This window comes from Argentina anserina, chromosome 1 (genome assembly GCF_933775445.1).
Source record: "Argentina anserina chromosome 1, drPotAnse1.1, whole genome shotgun sequence".
In the NCBI taxonomy this organism is placed as follows: Eukaryota; Viridiplantae; Streptophyta; class Magnoliopsida; order Rosales; family Rosaceae; genus Argentina; species Argentina anserina.
This window is the reverse complement of record NC_065872.1, coordinates 4,232,765-4,248,973: the sequence shown is the minus strand read 5'-3', so window position 1 is coordinate 4,248,973 and position 16,209 is coordinate 4,232,765. Positions and strand designations below refer to the sequence as shown.

The following is a 16,209-nucleotide window of genomic DNA, read 5'->3' as shown; positions in this document are numbered from 1 at the left end:
TTTGCATTTAGGAGATAAATAAATTAAGAGATTTTATAAATGAACATACATATATCATCTCATCTTATACATAATGAAATATCAAAATAGAGCTATGTAGAGATTAATTTACAAAAAAAATTATTCTAATGACAGATATTAACATACCTAATTTAAACATAACATAATATATGATTCGGCTATTTAAGTGTCTGGTTCTGCCACTTTTCTCGACAAAAGTCAGTCAGCTTGGACAGTGAATGCGTCAAATTGAAACACATCGGCGTCTCTGCTTAGCTTCCTAGCTTCAAAATACCCGGAAAATGTCGCCATGATTTGAAGGCCATTATTGATATTCCAAATCTCTCAGTTTGTAGGTACCATGATTATTTGCTGCCGAATGATGTAATCTATGTGAAAGCTCGAAAGCCAGTGGCTGCACTCCTCAGACTTGATGTTTTGCAACCCAATTCCCTCCCTCCAATGACACATTTTCCTACTTGGAGAGATTTCTTCAACACTTTGGTTGCTGCAATCAGGTTGTGATATCTTTTTGTCATGATGCCGTTGCTGGGGCTCTCACATTTCTAGAACATTTCAAGAAGACATTCACGCCACCGTTACTGAATCTCAAGCTTCTTCGGGTCAGCGTTAGACGTTCCAATTGCCCGAAAACAATGGGCAGTATTTCTACCTTGACGGACTCTTTGAATTGGATGACACCACATGCAGTTATTCAAGTAGTTTTCTGGGGATGTTGATGACTCTGAATCTTCAGGAGAAGCTGAATAATGACTCGTTTTATTTCCTTTATTAAACACTGGTACATCATATGGTCCTTGCATTGTCATTCCTTAGAAAAACAAAAACCAAAATTGATGATCTCCTGCTATTAAACAATCTTCAGGTTTCAGTACTAAAGTTTCCACATTCGTCCAAACTGTCAATTGAATCTCGTTATACTCAATTGACAATCTCTAGTTTCTCTACCAGGGCATTGAGTATAAACCCTCGCACCAGTGTACGATCACTTACCAGTACCCCCAAATCAGTAAACTTCCTAATTACCTTTCAACATTGCATGACCTAATCGAACAGAAGTACTGTTCACCAATATAGCTTCCATTAAGCATCCATTTTCATGAGTAGGTAATGATGATCTACCAGACAAATACACGGTCAAATCGAGAACTAGAGAAAATAAATGGATCTAAGAAGCTGTTATATTCCAGGGGTATACTACTGTGGAATGCCAATGTTAGCGAAAGAGCTGAAGATGCTGTCACTGGAGCTCATTCACGAGACATCGGCAGGTAATGAACAAGGAGTTCTCTTAAAACTTGGTACTTAAGATGACAAATATTGATTATCCATACAAGAATACAATTGATAGGGTCAAAATAGTCTTTTCAATTAACCAGGTAAAAGATTGTTAATCGTATAATAAAATAAGTGAAGATAGTTTAATACTAGAAATTGTGGGTACTTTTATAATTTACGCTAAATAAAAAGAAAACAAAAGTAATTAAACTAAACTAAGTAGATCAATGAATTAGAGGTTTATAATTAAAATGAAAAGAAAATAAGAAACAATAATAAACAATTCAAATAGACTTGATAAAGATTAAATGAAGATGAGATTAGGGATTCAGTTGTCCACCACCAAATACACTTCAAAATATGTGTAAAATCCGATGTTCTAATTATAAAGTCAATAATCAGTTCCAATCAAGAACAAACTGTGAACGCACTTCATAAGTTCTTATTACTTCCCACAGTTACTAAAGTAAGATGACTTACCGTTACTTAGCCTTTAGAATAACCGATCCAAGTATAGACTTTGTCCCTTCAATGAATTACCCTAAACAATAAACCCAATTGAAATTTGATCGAAACAAGTATGCAAAATTAGTGTGGAAATGATACCTAGCATGCAATCCTCTTTATTTGGTTTCACCTATTATTCTATAAGTTTTATTATTTTGAAAAATGTATTATAACCGTCTAGGAGATTAGTCAACTTAATTATAGCCTCACTCACAAGTTCATAATATTTTATGATACACAAATATGAACATAAACAAGTAAGAGTTTTCCATAAAACAAAACCAAATAAACATCTTCAAAAACATAATAACAACGAAACCAAAAATCAAACTATGTTTATCACATATTCAAGGCTTCTAACCTAGCCCATAACAAGAATAATTTAGTTATACAAAAACATAGTTGCTACTGTCTAGTAGGGCAGAGAGGAGAAAAAGAGAGGCAAAGAGAAGAAGAGGAAGAAAACCCATTTTTTATAGAGTTACAAACTTCCTTCTCAAACTAGGGTTGTCTTCTTATAGGATTTCTCTTACTTGCATCATAAATTGATTCCATAATCTTCCATATGTCAGAATCATACTTCAAAATTCGTCCATAGGCTCCTTGGATTGGTCCGGGCCTTGAAATATAACTTTCGATCTACAACGTAATTCTCGATCAGACAGATATTTACTCGCTAAATCGTGCATAATTTTATGTAGGAAAATGATATTGTTGTGATTGCAATGGCTCTGAAAAGTAGACTTAAAAGGCTTTTCATCGATATATGATTCATAATTTTCCACCGACTGAGCTGCCCGCTATGATCCGGCGAAATTGACTATTTTGCACAGGTAGATTTTTTGATTTGGCTTTAAATGCATTTTTTCTCCATAATCATCTCCTTAGCTTCCAAAAACACTTCAAATAATAAAAGTAAGTCTAATTGATAATGTTTAAGAGAATAACATAGAAAGAAAATATGAGGAATCAGACAATATAATCGTAGCATAAAATGCTTCTATCAACAATCATATTTGTAAGCAGCTCAAAGATATGTAAATGCAATTGTTTACCATATATTGAAATGAGAAAAATATATAATCTCCTGCTAATTATTTCCAAACTTCACAGATAAAGTATTATGTCGATTGACAAAGATAGAACCCAAACCACATATACATCAAGAGTGGTTTCACAATTCCTTCATCCTTCAATACAAACAAAATAGGCAGCATTAAGCTTAGTGTTAACAGTAAGACTACAATCACAATCACAATCACATATAACCCTAGATGCACGGAATCATAACCACATGAATAAAATTAAGCCGGAAAACAACCACAGATTCAGCCTCACAACTATCTTAGGAGTTAAGATTGACTTTACTACAAGGCCACGTTTGGTAACCGGAAATTAAAGGAATTGAAATCAACCAAGGAAGGAATATATATCCATGGGGGTAGGGAGGGAAACGTTTTCCACCCAATTTTCCTTTCATTTTGGAACCAATTTCTTCAAGGAAATGCAACATGTCCTACTTTCTACCAGACGTGGCCTAATAGCTTCAAAAGGATCGTAATATATGTTGATAAGGTGAAATACAGAAGCTAAAAACTCCTAAAAAATGCACTTTGCCCAACTGTTGTTAAAGAGTCGACACTTATCTGCTGACGACAATCTATTAATTAAATGGGAACAGGCAGAGAATCTTGCAGTGCAATCAATCATCTCGGTCTTCTTGAGAAGCTTGTTAGCTCAGCGTTTAACACGCTGCTTCAGAGTATAGTAACAATGATCACAGCAACACAGAACTTTGAGCATGTCCACAGTGATACCACTCATCTGCAAGTAAACATGAAAATTATACCAAATCAGTCCAATTACCAATATTCATCAACGTAGACAGTCTGCAACTCTGCTAGTTTGGAAAACAAGCCCCACCAAAATCCACCTGCAGTAGTTGTAGTTCCAGTTTCAATCCAACTAATGAAGTTCACTCAACTATAACACGAATTCATGTACTAATAACATGCCTGACCAATACATGAAGAAATCTACTTAAACACAACCCAAAACAAGCTTGAGAAGCTCAATTAGCAAACCCAGAATCAATTTGCAAAAAAAAAAAATCAATTAAAGAACCAAACTTTGGTAGCATATTTTGCTACTTACAACAACCCATTATCGTTAAATTAAAAAATGGATCAAAATTTTCACAAATCCAAGTTCCTGACAGCCACAAATTTCACACAAAAGTAACCGAATTCACAGTTTCGCATATACAAACATACAATCGGAAAGTTGTAAACTTTGAAAATGGTAGAGATGGATGAGTATGTACCTAACAGGGCTGGCGACTATAACACGAGACTGATCTCCAAAACAGTAGAGAGACCTTCATTAAAACGAGGAGCTCCAAATGAAGAAGCAGAGGAAGAAGGGGGATTTTACATGGCGAAGCAGTGAGGGTTTTATTAACCGAAGATTGGGGTCAGCAATTGTCCACGCTCAAAGTTTCTACATTAATTTATTTATTTACAGTGCAAATTGTAACACAGAAGATTGGGGTCAGCAATTGTCCACGCTCAAAGCCAATTCTATCCCAACAGCCAATGTGCTCCCTAACACTCCTTATCTTCCACCCAACAAATGTAATCACCCAACAAAAGCACTTCTTCAACTTACAACTCAACATTACATCACAGTACCACACACTTCATTCCTCACCTACAATGGCTTCTCTCTCTCTTCCCAAGCACACCTTTACCTCTCTACTCCCAACTCAAACTCCTAAACACTACTACCCATCTTCTCAAATAGTCTCTAAATCATCAAATTCCAAATTCTATGGCCTCAAGCTCTCCAATGCCACCTCTTTGCCATTCCCATCTTCCTCTTCTGGGATGAATATCATTTGTGGCAAGGTACATTGCTTCTCACATGTTCTGATGTGTTGTGTGGCTTATGGGTTGTTGATGGTGTATTGATTGGTTATGGCTTTCTGTGGTGTTTGGCAGGTTGATAAAGGCAAAGTTCCTCCAAATTTTAACTTAAAAGATCAGGATGGTAAATCTGTCAGCCTCTCCAAATTTAAAGGAAAGCCTGTGGTTGTTTATTTTTACCCTGCTGATGAGACCCCAGGGTGCACCAAACAGGTATGTCCTTTTCCTTTTTCTTCTTTTCTCTTGCAAACAAAATATTATGAAATTATTGCATTTGTTTGGGCTAGTCATCTGAAACTGTTCACTTCTTATATTGAGGGCTTGTTTATCTTAATCGGTCAAAATTAGGTTCAAAATATGCTTGACATTTCTAATATATCATCTGATATCTCCATTAAAAATAAATAAATTATATGGGTAAATTTTTTTTTTTCATATCTGTGATATTTCTCCGATAACATAAAATATCTTTGATATTTACGATATATTCGATATATTTTCGATATTTTGGAGAAATATCTGAAAAAAATTATTTAGTTTTTTTTTCTCTGAACTTGAGGATTTCTAACTCTTAAAGAAGAGTTTTTTATTAATTAATCACCTAGAGTTTCGAGAGATATAAAAAAAAGACTAGAAAAGTAATTAGTCACTCAATCGGCTAATTTTTAATTTTTCGTTAAAGAATCTGGATGAGAAGTGAAGGTTCAAGTCTTAACTCTTAAGAGTCGAACTATATCAGTGATAAGTGCTCTTTTTGACCTCAATAATGAAAATGGCAACGCTCCTCCACACGTCGTAGAAAAGGCAACTAATTTTGGAATTTATGTAAACAATGTATTATTTGATGAAGTTGGAGACCCATAAAATGATTCTAATAATACTAGTGTGTGGGGCAGCGTAGTAACTCTAGATAGTTCAGATGATGATGATGGTAGTGGTGGAAGTCGACAAGGTGGTGGAGATAAAAGGTTTGAATATAGACAATCTTATGTAAGTGGAGGATTTGAACAGTTTACTTGTGAAAGTAATTTTGATCATGCTATCCAAGATGAGGATCATGGATCTAGAGCAGGTAGTCATGGTGCGCAACAGCAGAATAGGTGCGGGAGGAGGACAAGAGGAGTCATTGATGATTAAAATATTTCATTAGATGTTACTTTAGTTGCCTTAAGTTTTGATTCTATATTGATAGAGCATAGTGAGACGTCAAATGAATCACATGAAGTCAAACTATCAATTTGGTCATCTTATTTATGATTATGGTCAGTTTGTAGATGTATATGATCAATCATCAAGTTGAATTTATCCTTAATATCCAATTTTCGGAGAAACTGTCGGCAGCTCAAAAGAGATATATATCTATCATATTAACTATACAATTCGTACTATATGACTCGTATGTCTTGGGCATACACCAGAATATTATAGTTTTGTTGACCAACATATGTCTTTTCAAGCACTTAGAGTCTTTTTCTGGTACTAGATAAAGTTAATAATTGTATATGTTAGTAAATAATTTAATTATAAATAAATAAATAATTTCAGAACATAAACGATATATTTTTTCCAACATTCCTGATATATCTCTGATATATCCGATATCTCTATTTTTTTTTAAAAAAAAAGATATATTTATCTACACCGATATTTTGAACCTTGGTTAAAGTGCTATATTGCTTCTGCTTAACTTTATTTGGTTTAGGCCAGTGATTTCTACTACAGAGTGAGAACTCTTAGGAAAAGCTCCATATATGATCAGATTGTTGTTTGTTTTCCTTTTTTTATGATTTATGAGATGCAATTAAGATTGGAAATGGCATCAGCCACATAAAGATCGAACCTTTCATTACTGCTGTCTGCTGACACTGACAAATTGATACTCTATTAGGCTTGTGCTTTCAGAGATTCTTATGAGAAGTTCAAAAAAGCTGGAGCACAGGTTGTTGGGATTAGTGGTGATGACTCAGCTTCACACAAGGTAATATTGTTGAAAAATTACTAGTAATCCTTACAACTCAGGCGTGAAGAGTTGAAAAGTTGGTGACTTGATTGCAAATTTGACATGTATATAGGCTTTTGCAAAGAAGTACAAGCTTCCATTCACCTTGCTAAGTGATGAGGGTAATAAAGTGAGGAAAGAATGGGGGGTGCCATCTGATCTGTTTGGGACATTGCCTGGAAGACAGACCTATGTTCTTGACAAGAATGGAGTGGTTCAACTCGTCTACAACAACCAGTTCCAACCTGAGAAGCACATCGATGAAACACTTAAGCTACTTCAGAGCCTTTAAACCTCTCCTGGTTTAGTTTTTCCCCATCACTCTGTTCAGTCTATCTCTACATAGGGTTATACAAGTCCTTAGTTTTGCATGGTTCGGAGCCAATCATGGTTTCTAATGCTGTTAGTCTCTGTTGGACCTTTGAAAATTATAAAGGCAACTGTTTTCTGCCCTATATATGAAGCCAAACTATTGTAGCATGACATTTGTTTTCAATTGATAATCAAGAATAGTCTTAGTGAGAGGGTCATTTTCAGTGCAGAAGATTTAAGTCAAAGTGTGGAGGAATATCAAGTGCCTTCAGACTATTGCAACATACAAGCAGCCCATGTTTTAATAGATCCCTTTTCCCTGCCTTCTGCAATATAGTGACATCACATATGTATGAAAAATCAAAAGGTAGCTAGATATAATTGACAAATTCTTTATTGAGATGAATAAATTATGAATCACTTATACACTATATTTCACATTGCTTTTCTTATTCCAATGTAAATTGATTATTTTAGTTCTGGTGTAAATAACATCAAATTTATAAATTTTTATAGGGTAGTAATTGATTAGTTTATAACTGAAGTTGAGGTTCAGTATTTCTGCAAATAGTCTTGACTCCCATAAGGGCTAAATGCCTCTGCCAACCAGGTCTTCTTCCTCCATGATGTCCATCCCATCTCCTCGCAAATTTCATCACTGTGGTTGATGCTAAAAGTTGAAATGCAGAACCTCTGGTAGAACCTGGTGGTGTCCTTCATCACTTCCAGCTCTTTAGTCGTCTGCTCAAGCATTTTCTCCACACTTGGGAGCTTAAACTTATTATTTATAAGTCGAGCCAACCATATGCTGCGCAACTCAGAGGAATGCAGGTTCGAAACACTCTCCAGATAACCCACAAAAGCCATGTTTGGGATCAAAGGATGGATTGTACCCCTACAGAAAAAAAACAGGAAAAAATGTTATATGTTAATATGCGACATATGTTATGTTATCGACTTATCGGTCAGATTTTAGAATAAAGCTGATCAAACACGAAATTTTGCGTAATTAGTTATTAGAACAACAACCTCGCAACAAAACCAGTTGAACTTTAAAGGATATTTTTACCTGTATAAGGGCATAATACCAGATGGGTATTCCAACAAGCTTCGGAAGGGATCTGGTAAGATGGCTTTCAGCTTCTTCTTACCATCATAGCCAGTTGCAAGGATCACAACATCAGCTTCGATCTTACTGCCGTCGTCAAACTCGATTCCATCTTTATTAAACCACCAGTTTCCTTGTGATCTCTTAAACACGATCATTCCCTTATCAGCCTCGGTGAATAATTTTTCAGGTGTGATAGCCATCTGACATGAAGCGTAGTCTTCCTCGAAAGAGTGATCTGGTTTAAGTCCATACTTCTCCAATGGAAGCTTCCACAGAACATAGGATTCGATGAACTTTGAAATTGCACGCCTCTGTGACGTACATACAATCACAAAATCGGTTACTTATTTTCTAACCTTAAGTTCGTTAACTTTCTAGTTTCTATATATGAATATGAATCAAGTTTGTTTTGTAAAGTTGTTTACCAAAGGAGATAAAGCTAGAAGGCAAGTGAGGGTCCTGAGGAAACTCTGATTAGGTCTTGGATGGAGAAACTGTGAGGCCCTTGTTGAATAGAACAAGAAGAATGGCAAACCCCAAACCCAGTAATGGGGAACGGTCCAGTGTAAAGTCCTCACCACCATTGTGCATGGCTGCCCTTTTGGTCCTTCATTAATTCATGCAAAAATGAAAACACAAGTTATGAAATACCTAAAATCACAGTATCAAATACCAATTAATTCAAGTCTGGATAGTAACACAATTCTACTTCATGTTTTGAGTCAAACATTGATTGGGAAACTCCAATTAGGTTAAATCAAACCATCCCAATTAGAATCGACGGAAACGTGTTCAAGTCAAGCAGTTGAGACCAGCTTAAATTGATGTTTCAGATCGATCGATGTTTGACAGTTTGAATGGCCTTTTCAATTTTCTCTGATGTACACACTGTGACTTGTGTGAAAACCTAACCATGCAAATTACAATCCCATAACGTGGAAATTATGAACTCACTCGCTTTCTTCAGACGTTCATATATACCTCTATCTTTATTTATTTACTATCCCTTTTATTATTCTGAATCGTTCTTCAAAATATTTAATGATGCCTTGTGCCCTTAAATTCAATAGGTACGCACGTATAGGTTTTGAGCTATAGAGTTACCTTGATTTTCCGCGGCGCACTCCACAGCTAAATCAAGGGCTGATTTTTTGTATCCAACTACGACGACCTTCTTATCCTTGAGTAACTCAGAAGCAGCTTCCTTGTCTAGTTTGCAGTAATCAAGAGTATGCATAACGTGACCTTGAAACGCTTGAGGGCCTTTGGTGTGTGGAAACTCTGGAATTCTGGGTATGTCACCATATTTACCGATACAGACCACAAGGAACTCGAAGGCGTAGCACTATAACGAAAGAAGCACACAGAATTAGCATTGCTGAAAAGGTGAGGAAGTATAATAACAATAGAAGAGTCATACAACAGACAGAAAGTCGGTGATAACATAGTACAAGTCTACAATACTACCAGGCATGAATGAGTTAATCTTATAACTTTACAAGTAGTGAGATACATGATATGGTATGACTGGTATCTTGGTATCTGGTAATGTTATAAAGCTTCTTTGGCAAAACTATGCTTTTTTAACACAAGCATGCACATGATTAGTGCAACAAATTTTAGACAACTGATTCAGAAAATAGTAGGTTTTTAAGCATGCAAATTATATATTTATATATAAAAAGAGAGGTTCAGAAGCGGACGTCCGCAACCCCGAAAAATGAAATTATGGATTAACAACCTGAATGGTATCTTCACCACTGGCCTGCACAACAACTTCCCAAGCAGGCTGACCCGCCGGTGGTTTAAAACCAGCATCAATGGTTTCCCGGTCACCAACAAAGCGAACCTCGACGACCTTGGAGTTGAACCTCACAAACTTGAGCACATCAAAGTGCTCAGCGTAAGAGTTCAAATAATCCAATATTTCAAGGTGGGAAGGGTATTCCGGACTGTTCCTATGATTCCAAGGGAAGTCGGAGAACTCATAATCCCGTCGATGGGACTGAAGCTTTGTGGAGTTGTAAGAGCAATGCCTCCAGACCCCGCCAATGGAGTCAGATGCCTCGAGGACAATAGGGTTATGATGGGATAGGTGTTTCGCAGCCGCTATGCCGCTCACTCCGGCACCAATAATCCCTACTTTTGAGACAACTGGAACCATCTTGATTTCTCTGTTTCAAAGCTTGGAATAGAAATATGAAATGGTTTTGGGAGAAAAGGTGGTATATGGCCGATTTTGGTCTGCTAAAATGAAGAGACAGCTGAGGTATTTATAGGAGGGGAGCCATATAATGTAATGGTGGTAAGTCTTGAACCTATGCATGAAGCTACATGTGACCGAGTGGCCATGGAATTCTTAGATCAAATAATTGATTAACTTTGATTTTCGCTTGGATTGGTTTCTTTACGTACCTTAGCTAGGGTAAAAGTAATAAAGAAGTCATCGTCCGGCTTGCATGAACATTTCTCGATCACTTGGTGGAAATGAAGCTAGTAGAGACCTTTTCTTCACTTCGTGGTGACTTTTCATTCTTTTGCGTATTGGTACTAGTACATTTTAGTTGAATTTCGTTGTGCACTTCTAACACTTAATTGTAGGATACCTTGCATTAAAAAAATTCAGAGAAAATGTTGAATATATATAAGAATCTTTTGAATTTAGACTATATCGATCTCTTCATGCCTATTGATCGAACCCTATATATTAAGGCCTTAATAAAGATCTATAAAGTTGATTAGGTTGGTCGTGTGACTACTGTTTTACTCTGGAGTTAGATTTCACCCAACATTATTTTGATGCAACTAAATTTATTTCAATTAGATCAATTATATATATTTTTTATATTTATATTTCTTAGTCATCGATCAAGACCGATAAGCAAATCGATCATGAACCCTAACTATTTCTCACAATCTGAAATAAATGAAATGGGTAATTAATATAGGCATTATGGATCACCATTATTTGTTTATTCTATTTATTTTGAGCAAATTTTCAAGATTTCAAAGTCTATAACACATACAAAAAAGTTTGAATTTCAAGATCAATATTTGATCGGCATAGTATACTTTGGAGTTTGAGTGTACGTACATTATTGTATTACATATATAGTGAAGACTGTTTCATAATTGAAATATATAAATAATTAGTACGTACCTAATGCATGTATGTATAACGAAATGCAAATGTAGCTTATTCCTTACTCCATTACTCTAATTTATTAGAACACTCATGTATGCATACATGATAATATTTTAACATTAGGAAGCAGCTAAGAATTTAAATGGAAGATTAAAGGAAATCAGGTCATCATTGTGGAGACTACAACCTATATTTAAAATTTTTATTAGGAGACAGAATGTGAAAGCACTACTATATGTGTGTGTGTGTGTATCTTGATCAAAGCTGGTTTTACTCATAACTACTTATTCACATTTCAGTAGAGTCAAAGTATTATTCATGCATGATTTCATTCCAGGTCTTGTATATAGATCAGTCACTGGTTTTGATTGATTTCATGCATGGTTTTCTGGTACAGATTTGGGTCAGTAGTCAGTACTGATTTCCAAGCATATTCAAATGATTTATATGTGCAGCTGTGTCTGGCCATTTTTGGTTTGATTTTTCAATATTTCGTAAAAGCGTACACATGTTCTTTTTGGCATTCATTTCGTAAAAGCGTACACATGTGTCTGGCCATTCTTTTTGGCCATCAGAAATTTCTCCGTCATGTCAGCCATGAAATAGCTAGAATATTTGTCAAAGGGAAAAATTAAACGAATTGTAATAGACTTTTGTTTCAAAAACAACCAGTCAGATAGACACGTACGTGGAATATTAGTTGACAATTTGGTTCAAACTAAAGAATGAAATTGCACATGCAATTTCAAAGCTGAATTTGACCCGATGAATAAACATCGATCTAGGATATGATTGTACTCGATCAACTTCTTATTAGTTTCTGTTAACTTTGATTAATGAGGATAATATATAGTGTTATACGTACTATCTTTCCAATTCGATGGAAACGAACTTCAATTCCGGATTTGCACCAACTATGTATTAGTGTATGAAGTTTCGGGTTAGGGTTTCTTACCACGTACGCATGTTGATTAGTTATGGTTTTGTTTCTGCGAATTGTTTGATTGCGTTAGGCGGTTAGGCGGTTAGGCCAATACCCTAAACTTAGTAATCATATATGCAGCAATAATCAACTACCCTAAACTAGTTAATCTAATTAATCAATGTCATTCCATTCCGTATATATATATATATATATAGCGCAATGTGTGAACATACAAAACAAGATACTGTACAACCAAATTCTAAAGATTGATCAACGTAGCTATCTTAATCGCATCATCAAGCTGAATCAATACAAGGAAAAAAGTAACAAAACAGGACAAGACATATTAGGGTTGCCTCAAACAACTGCAAGCTAGTTGGTTTTTTGGTTTAGAACTTGACTCCCATTAAGTACATGCATGCAGTGATCAATATTGCAGATGACCCATTTGGTTTGGTTCTAATGCAATTGCTTGGAAACTTGGAAGAGACTAATTAGATGGTTGTAGATCAGATCGAACTAGTTGGTGGTCATGATATGGGGGCTTCCACTTGAGCTTTTTGATATATATGCTTCATGGAGAGACCAGTTCCAGTAAGTACACAGTGATAGCTGGAGATACGAATTCAATTGTGACACTAGCTTCCAGAATATATAATCGAGACCAGACTTTTCAAACTTTAACTTCTTGCTCTATAATTTAGGTGTGTTTTCCTAGTAGGAATGCGTTGGCTATTGGCTAACTAACTCCTTGATCCCCAAGTCGATTTTAACACAATTAATCCACATATCAACATATATATCTTCTACAGAGCCAAGGCCACATCGATGGATACCCGGCTGCATGGAGGACCTGCATTGCATGCACCTGTGGAATTCTACATAGGTGGACCTTATATTCCATATATACTATTCTCCCGACAACAAGTATTCATGAAACGACAGCAGTTGGAAGTTCGAACACACTTTTCTAACTCTTTTTTCGAATTCCAAATAGCAGCTACTGTAATAGTAAATCACTTTTACACACTATTGATCGATCTCTACAAAAAAATTAACCAAATCGGGGATTGTTTCATCGACCAAATAAATTGAATAAAACGCGCGGTGAAATCTTCCATTTATTTGGTAAAACTAGGTGATCAACCACACGAATTTCCAACTCCATCTTATTTATATATGCACTACACTACTGGCTAGCCAACTAATACGCTCAGAAGTTATGTGACTAAAAATTCGGCACTCTGATGGATATGATAGGAGAAATCTGATAGTAAGTTTATTTCAACAGCTGCATGTGACTGTAATGATTTGGACACAAGTATTTTCTATTGAAATTTTGTTTTATATATTCTCGTTTTCGAAAGTGACACAGTTGCATGTAGACCTTTCAATCGAATAGGACTTAAAGTGATCACATTCACTAAATACGAATTGAAAAATGCATGAGGTTTTTCCAAGAGGTTTTTCCTTGTAATTTTCTCTTTCACATCAAAAAATAAAAAGTTAATTAATCAAAGAGTAAGAAGCCCGCATATACACCTATAGCTGGCTACTATCTGGTAGTGATCATACTATATATATGCCTGCAACAAACTCAAGCTTAGACAGTTTAAGACGCCGTCGGGGAATAAGGTTAAGTAGAAAACAGGAGAGGAATCTTATTTTGCAAATATCAAGAAAGTTCAAATCATACTATTATAACTAACAACATCCGAACAATAGAATTTACAATTAACAGATTTTAGATTAATGGAATATAATTCAATCATTTTTGAACTCTTACAGAATTCAGAATTTTCAACAGGAACACGGTAGTCCTTACTTAAAACTTTAAATTAGCTATACATAAGCAAATTATATAGTCTTATAAAAGTTTCCTCAAGCCCAAAACTTTGGTTGTTTCAAAGCAAAAGCTATACATAAGCAAATTATATAGTCTTGAAAAGTGTCCTGAAGCCCAAAACTTTGGTTGTTTCAAAGCAAAAAACCTGATGGAATGTCCTTAATTTTTCCATCAAAATGCATTCGTTCCCTGGAACAAGGCGAAGCAGGTCTGCGCCTGGGGCCTCCAAAAATAAGGGCCTCTAATTTCAAAGGGACATAGATCGGCTCAAATATCACATGTTATGACCGGGTTGTGTAGAGCTCGTCGAGGGGGAGAGAATGGCGGTGGTGGCAATCCCTAATGTTCCCGGATTGAGGCATCGCGGCCGGTCAAAGATCGAAGTCTCTGAGTTTCTCTGTTTCAAACAGAGAGAACAGAGAGAGAGGGACGTGTGAGGAAAAGAGAAGAAGAAAGAAAATGTGAGAGAGGTTTGTGTGTGGGATAGCCTACCATAGACTCTCATTTTACTTTAAATTCAACAGCGGAGATCAAGGGCTGAGATTTAAAAATGTAAAAAGTGTAATATCTAAAAATGCAACTTAAGCAATCGTAAATTTCGTAAATATGTAGAAAAATAACCGAGTGTCAAAAAAATATTCCGTGAATACTTCCACGCTCGCGACGACACGTAGTTTAACACAAAAATGATAAATAAAAAATTTAACATCTCGAAAAAATGTTGGTTAATGTGACAACATGCCAAAAAGAAAAGAAAAAATTACAGTGGCTCACACTCTACCCAAGTAAAGAAATTTCGTTCTCAAAATTAATTGAGTGTCATAAGAGGTGCGGATATGCCTCCCGCATAAGTGGCCTCATTACGGCTATGCCGTCTCCACTGCACATTCACCACGGGCACCTCGTGATTCCATAGTTTCAAATCTATGGCTAAAAAAGACAAATAAGAGAATTGCACCTTAGAGGCCTTTAATTTTTTTTCGCCTTGAGGTATTTTTTGACACATGGCCACCCCTGATTCGTTCACATAACGGTCACGCGCACGAAGCGCTATGATGTCTTTAGTTTAGATCTAGACTAAGGCATCAAAGTTTCTTCAACTCACGTAAAAGAAAACTGGAACATGATAATGATATCAATGATATGTGCTAGGTGCAAGCGTGTTTACAACCCTCTATTATTTGTATGAATGGGGCCTTATATATGCTTGATCCAATAAATGCAAAAGGGCCAGACTTCTATGGGAGATCATCAATGTTTCTGTTCGAGACCGATCTCAATTTATCAATATACGTACTACGTAGAGCTTTGTTCACCCTCTAACCTAATACTACCTATCTTCCAAACCTCCTTTCACAGTTTCACAGCTTCAGCTACAGGTAAACAAGTAAACTTATATTTCATGTAGGTATCGATCCTGCATACGTCAAACTAAGACCACCTCAAAAAAAAAAATATACATATATATATAACCTTAATTAATTACAGAGGAATTTTACATCGAATCGTTACTCACAGTTCATCCTTTCGGCCAAAGCTTCATCGCGATACAGAACGGACTTTTACAAAGAATCATATATATATATATATATATATATATATATATATATCTATATATATATATGCAGTGTTGAATTAAGCTAGGAGCGTACATGGCCGGCCGGTTGCGTAGGAAAAGGATCACAATTGCAAAACAGATAACTTCGACTAGCTAGGACGAGGGAGCGGCGTAGGCTAATTAACCATGATAAGATAACGTCGCAGTCGGAATTTTAACCCTTTGAGTAACAACTAACAAGTCGGGTAAAAAAGACGCGAAGCAAGACAAACGTGGAGAACGTAAGATTTGGTACAGAACCACACCGCCCATACGTGTTTTGCCCTAGCATCACTAGCGTCAACCCTTTCTCACCATTCCCGTTTCATATTTCACGTTTTCTTTCGCACTCGGGCGCTATTTATTACATTCATTAGACAAGGAGATTCGTGTGGCACGCTACCTATTTATTGTTGCTTTAGTTCTTCTTGCATTTGCATTTAATTGTATTTACATTTACGCTAATAAATTGGATTTAAACAGACGAGTCACGCAAATAACGACGCTATTTGACCACAAGTCAAGTTGCTAATAACCCCATTTG

At 35.9% G+C, this 16,209-nt stretch overlaps 2 protein-coding genes across 2 annotated transcripts; one reads left to right on the top strand and one right to left on the bottom strand.

Annotated features, from left to right (window-relative positions):
- Positions 1-4,503: 4,503 nt before the first annotated feature.
- On the top strand, positions 4,504-7,063 carry LOC126795671 (peroxiredoxin Q, chloroplastic). Its single transcript, XM_050522463.1, has 4 exons — positions 4,504-4,712; positions 4,806-4,943; positions 6,619-6,708; positions 6,803-7,063. The coding sequence occupies exons 1-4, from the start codon at positions 4,521-4,523 to the stop codon at positions 7,019-7,021; spliced, it is 639 nt and encodes a 212-aa protein (XP_050378420.1). The 5' UTR covers positions 4,504-4,520; the 3' UTR covers positions 7,022-7,063.
- Positions 7,064-7,433: 370 nt separating this feature from the next.
- On the bottom strand, positions 7,434-10,331 carry LOC126795765 (probable flavin-containing monooxygenase 1). Its single transcript, XM_050522532.1, has 5 exons — positions 9,894-10,331; positions 9,257-9,497; positions 8,578-8,759; positions 8,111-8,463; positions 7,434-7,936 (listed from the first exon to the last, which is right to left on the bottom strand). Exons 1-5 carry the CDS (start codon positions 10,314-10,316, stop codon positions 7,594-7,596), a joined length of 1,542 nt encoding a protein of 513 aa, XP_050378489.1. The 5' UTR covers positions 10,317-10,331; the 3' UTR covers positions 7,434-7,593.
- Between the last annotated feature and the right edge of the window lie 5,878 nt (positions 10,332-16,209).